The sequence below is a fragment of the Eucyclogobius newberryi genome, unplaced genomic scaffold (genome assembly GCF_026437365.1).
Source record: "Eucyclogobius newberryi isolate DKJ021-1_F unplaced genomic scaffold, fEucNew1.0.hap1 SCAF_1, whole genome shotgun sequence".
NCBI lineage: Eukaryota > Metazoa > Chordata > Actinopteri > Gobiiformes > Gobiidae > Eucyclogobius > Eucyclogobius newberryi.
The window spans coordinates 8,403,930-8,409,929 of record NW_027315723.1 but is presented as its reverse complement, the minus strand read 5'-3'; the positions used below and the strand labels follow the sequence as shown (position 1 = coordinate 8,409,929).

General features: G+C 40.6%; 1 protein-coding gene across 2 annotated transcripts in view; it reads left to right on the top strand.

Annotated features, from left to right (window-relative positions):
* The first annotated feature begins 214 nt into the window (after positions 1 to 214).
* LOC140370936 (uncharacterized) overlaps positions 215 to 6,000 on the top strand; it is a 77,505-nt gene continuing 71,719 nt past the window's right edge. The window contains exon 1 of one of the 2 annotated variants that reach the window (XM_072458320.1): positions 215 to 232. In XM_072458320.1, coding sequence (XP_072314421.1) covers positions 230 to 232 — 3 coding nt within the window. In that variant the 5' untranslated portion in view covers positions 215 to 229. Of the gene's footprint in view, positions 233 to 3,529; positions 3,603 to 6,000 lie in introns of those variants that run through there. The other variant, XM_072458253.1, reaches the window with a different exon arrangement.

Below are 6,000 nucleotides of genomic sequence, written 5' to 3'. Positions count from 1 at the left end.
CCACCTGCATCTCAGCACTTATTACCATGAGAAAAAAGCAACTACCTCCCTCAGCATACGACACTTTCTTTAGGTAGAAACCCAGCCTGTTTACTCAGCTCCTAAATATTTATCAGGACGAGGATGCGCACCTTGGTCTAGGGTGGCACTTAGTACACTTAAAGGATCCATTCTTCTTGTTCAGAGGCTTTTGGTCTGCTCCCAGCGGGGAAGCGAGCTCTCCCCCATCATGGTAAGTCGAGTTCTCTTAACATCGTCTCCAGCTGTGACGTTGAGGCGTTCTATACTCTTTTTTTTTTTTGTCTCATTGGCATATATAAGCGCTCTTATATATGGCCATACAAAGGAGCGCTGAAACTGTTCTGGTTGGCTCTGTTTCTTTCTTGCACAAGCTCTTAAGGGTGACATTGATAACCACTTTTGCTACTTTTCTGAGCAATGATTGACGGGTAATGTGTTGGTTAGTGGACCGCTTTGGTGTTGACATAAAGCGGACCAACTCCCTCACCTCAGGGCAGAAGCGGTGCGTGCGTAAAAGTGAAATCTATTGTGGCTGCTTTGAACAAGTCCGAACATAAATGTACGTGCAATGCAAAGAGAGTGGTGACTGAAGGGTTAAATGTGGAGGAAGAGCGAGGAAGAGCGGTGGTGGAGAGGAGGGAGGAAAGTTTGGAAAAAGTGCGTCTTTGACCGTTGGAAAGTGGAATAGACTGAGCTGAAGGGAAGGCCCAAAGTCAAAGTGAAAAAGAAGTGTCTGGTTTGTTTGAGGAGAGAAGGAGAGACAAATGGAGAGGGAGAAGGAGGGACAGAGAAAAGAGGGAGTGGAGAGACTGAGAGAGAGAGAGGGTTTGTTTGCGTTTTGGAGACGGCCCCTTGGTGCGTTTACAGCACTGCAGGGAAAGTGGGCATTATAAGGGTTTGAGACAGTTAAATGTGTAAAGTATAAGTGTGCATCAAAATACTGTTGTTCTAGTAAGTGGAAGAACCAAGTAGTGGTCTAAGAAATTACTCAAATAAAAGTATTAAACTATTTGGAGAAACTGTAGAATAACTGTCTGTACGTAATATCTGATTTGTTATTTGAATTAATAAAGAAAATATGATTTATTGTAATTCAAAAAAAAAAGTTAAACACCAAATCAAATGCAAGAAACACAAACTAATGTAATTTTGTCAACATAAAGTATTGTCCCCTGTAGACTTACTCACAGAGGGACAGAACCTAACCCTGTATTCAAGATTACTCTTACAATGTCAAATATATTACTCAAGTAGGAGTAAAACTATGTTGAAAACTAGTCACATTTGTTTTAAAATGTGCCTCAAGTATATAACTACCCATCTCTGTTTAAATTACAACAACAGACATATTCAGAACTAGCTAAATTGCCATTTACTTCACATTTACAACAAATAATAATTAAACTAAATTTTTAATATATTTGTTTTTTTTATGTTGAAGTGCTTGCTTATGTCAAACAAAACATGCAGCAACCAGCAGAAGAAATAGAGTTATCAAAATATATTTTAAAAAGGTTTAGAATGGAGCAGAGAACAGCGTGCACTGTGGCATTGGGCCCTGTAGATATATAATCACAGAACATCCTGTGCATTGTCCTATAAACATTGTTTAAACGATGCAGGCGACTGATGCTGTGATTTAGTTAGAAAACTACATTGAAACTGAGATGCCGAAAAACCTCAGCCGCCTCAGAAAGTGGAGATGGCTCCTCCTGGTTCCTTCAGTCCAGATCCACTACAAGTACTTGTGCTCCTCCACCACGACCACCCTGACCCTCTGGGTGGAGGTGGGTGGAGCAGCAGCTTTGGTCCTCCTCAGGTCCATCACCAGTTACTTGGTCTTTGTCACGTTAAGCTCAAGGTGGTGCTTCTCGCTCCAAGTGAGAAGTTGTCCACTATAGTCCTGTTCTCCCTCTCGTCACCTCTGCTGAGTCATCCAAGTAAAAGAATGTGCATTTCTCTGTGACCTAAGATTTAGTTCAGCTGAATCATAGTGTTATTTTGAAAATATTGATGTTATTGCATGAAGCCAGAGCCCTTTGAAGCAGCGCAGCTTAATAAATCATCAATATTCATATAGAGACGAGCGTTCGCACTCACAGTGACTTCAAACCTGCCAGCTAGCTGCTAATTAGCCGTACGGGACACATCTGCTCTCTGTGTTATGCCAATAATAAAAAAGATAGAAGATGAGATTATATCGCAGCAAGACATATGTTCAAACAAAATATTAACTTTGTTCATGAGGCTCTGACTTCACACGTCAAATCTGTAAAGTATGTTTACAAGCTATGATTAGATAACCAGAAGTGATGTTCATACATGCCAGTAAAGCCAAGCTTGATGTTAAAAGGATCTACACATCTATTGAATATATTTTCTTCTGGTTAAATGGAACCTCGTTGAGGAGGAGGAAGTCTGAGCAGAAGACGTCTCTCTCCATAAACACTCCCTCCAGCTCTTCTGGGGGGCCGGGCATGCCAGGAACACCCAGGAGGCTCCTTAACAGATGCCCGAGCCACCTCAGCTGGCTCCTCTCGATGTGGAGGAGCAGCGGCTCTACTCCGAGCTCCTCCCGTGTGACTGAGGTCCTCACCCTATCTCTAAGGGAGCGCCCAGCCACCGGGCAGAGGAAACTCAATTTGACCGCTTGTATCCTCAATCTTGTCCTTTCGGTCATTACCCAAAGCTCATGACCATAGGTGAGGGCAGAATGTAGACTGAGCGGTGTCCGATGCAGCGACTGCATCACTGCAGCCGCTGCACCGATCCAACTGTCAATCTCACGTTCCATCCTGTAAAAAATCACGTGTTCAATGATTAGGGACTGAGGTGGCTACAATAGGCGTATTATGTTATGATATTAATAATACCATGTAAATAATGGAATTTTACAAAAATAGCGCAAAATAGAGTTGGCTGTTTTTTTTACTTTGACACCAGGATGCATTGCTGCTTTGAAAGATTCGCTCCACATTATGTTTCCCTGTGAGTTGTGAGTCTGTGATGAGTTGTGGATCACCTCAGTGACCATTACTTTAAAGTGGGTCACGTTCCATTGGAGAGAGCACTCTTAAGTCTTTTGCATGTTCACATTTAGATCCTGTGCAACTGCTGTGTGCGTGACGATGGCACAAGTTTTACGCATGTCCCTTGAACTCCCCATGGCGCTGGTGCGTGGCTCCGGGCCCCTCCTCTCCCTTTCCTCCCTCCTCCCCTCTTCTGTACAGTCATAATATTCCAGTGTAAGGCCAAAGTAGCTCTCACATGTGGCACACAGGGATGCTTCACTTCTCCGACGCAGCCAAACTCTTTCTAATGGACAGTCACTTACTTTAACGCCGACTCTCACATTATTTACCCTCAGAGTGGAATTTCTCTGACTCTAGCAAACTCTGGGTGAGTTTCTTTTTTCTTTTCCTTTTGCTTTTAACTCAATTTTGCCAAAGCAGAATCAAATTATTCATGACTTCTGTGGCTTCTTTGACTTCTTTCTCGTTGCTTTGTAGGGATTTTAACGCTAAACCCAAAACATGTTCTCCTCCTACATAAAGAATCTGAATGATATGGTGTTTTCTACGGTAAGCTGACGACCCTGCGAGCTGCATGTCGTTGCTGTGCTGCTGAAATAGAGAGAGACGGCTGCATGGCATGGATTGGTTCTGTTCAAATGGTCTTGTATTTGGTTATTAGCGCGCAGGTATGGGCAGATTAACCTGTTCATGCCCCGCCTGGCTGGAGACCGTTGGTGGCCTCATGTTTGCACTACCACGTGGAATGGATCCTAAAAAGTGCCGTGTTGTGCATGGGTTTCAAATGTTGTCACTAAATTCAGAGGTGGGTAGAGAACATAAAATGACATCTATAGGTGCTACAGGAGCGCTGCTGCATTAAGAAGTATCACTCAAAGATGAATCGATTAATTGTGACTAGTCGACTATAAGAAATACATGTTATTGCTAAATGCAGCTTTAAAATAATACACTTTATCAATAATATACTTTATTCTTACATATTCTCTAGAAATCTTCAGAGCATTTTTCAACCCTTATTTAATGTGGGCTATTTAAAAGTCTCAATGTACAAGAGAAATAAGTCGACAAAACAAAAGCAAAAAAAAAACACTTATTGATTAATCCACTGCTAAAATAATCATTAGTTGCAGGCCTTACTCTTGTACAAAAATACTGAGTTAAGTTATTATTCAAGTAAGACTATTTGAGGGAAATAGCACTAAAGTACGAGTAACCGTCTGGACTTAAAATCTGTTTTTCTTTATTTGAAGTTTTATAATTAGACGTACAATTAAGAATAGAGGAGCGGCTAAGAAACACACACTCACACTCACACACACACACGCACACACACGCACACACACGCACACATGCACACACACATACACACGCACGCACACACACACACACACATATTTTGACACTTGTCGACTTAAGCACAGTAGGAAGAGGGTACAAACTTTTACTCAAGTGAGATTGTTCCGCTGTCAATTATTCTGCTTAAATTGGAATAAAAACAGCCAAAAAAAGTAAAGAAATCTTTGAAAAGTGACTGTGATGAATGTGCTAATTACCCACCTCTGTGTAACGTGTATGGGCTGGTGTTATGGCTGCATTGTGTGACTAATGGTTTTTGTGACTGACACATTAATACTATCCAAGTTTGTAGTGTTTGGTTGCACAATGTTTAATAAGTATACACACTGTAAACTATTTGGTTACAGTCTGTATTGCAATATACGAGAATATATATTGTTTTTCCAAGGCTTATTTATTTCTTTTCCTGTGGATTGTGGACAAATGCACCCAGATGAAATAAGAGCAGTTTTATTTTCAACAGTTGCGATATTAAAAGTAACATTGTTTGGCTGAATTTACACATTCTAATCTAAACTGAGACCAAACCAGGACCTGACCAGGACTTGAAATGAGACCAATAAAGGATTATCTTATCTTATCTTATCTTAAACCAAATCTGCATCAGGACTAAACTGAGCCCAAACGACAAACCGGTGCAGATGTAAACACAGCCTCCTCAGCTTGTTCTGGTTGTATGTTATTTTTTTTAGTTTCTGAATTGTGGCAATAGAGTCCCGGAGCCGGAGTGACTCAGACGTGCTGGGTGTGTCCAGACTGTATGTATGATATGTCAAACATCTCCATTTAACATTCTCGCCTCTGCCTAGAGCTGCAAGATCAAGCACAAAAATCAAATTCAACGGCCAAAGACTCATTCACATCTCCATGGAGGGTTATCCTGTAAAAGCTGCTCACCCTGTAGTTTAGACCTCTGCAGACATGTTCTGACATTTCAGGCCTTTGAGAGGGTTTTTTACGTAAGACAAAAATGTACTATTTTTGGAACACAAAGCACCTTTTTGAAACCTGAAAGAACTGTATATTTTGCTCGCTTGTATTTGAAATCGTTTTTAGTGTCAAAAATGTCCTTGTAAACAGATCTCATTACATTCCCTCTGCTCTTTGTGCATGAGAGCACATCTTGAGCCAAAACAACAATTACAGACCACAAATATGTAACACTCCCACTCGAATGATACGACATATTTCATTTGGATTGTTTTGACAGTGGTCTTTCGAGTGTTGCTTTTTTAATGATTGTTACCTTAATCCTTGTAATATTTTGTATTGTTTGTCCTGAAGTTTCTGCTTTGTTTAAATGCATTTGCATAACCACGATATGTGATATGATCACATTATCATTTACGGGTGATTGACACAAGGATCATGTGATGAGCAAAAACAAATAGCTTATATTATATTTTACAGTCAAACTGTAAAATTTACTTAAAGGTGCACTGTGTGAACTTTCTGGTGGCTGTTTGGCTCTATTGAGAGGCTGTGACAGGTTCCATAATATGGCATTTAACACATTTTATTGTTGGTGTTTTTATTGCTTTAAAACACCTTGAAAATGCTAAAACCTCTGCAAAGATCTGACTTATAA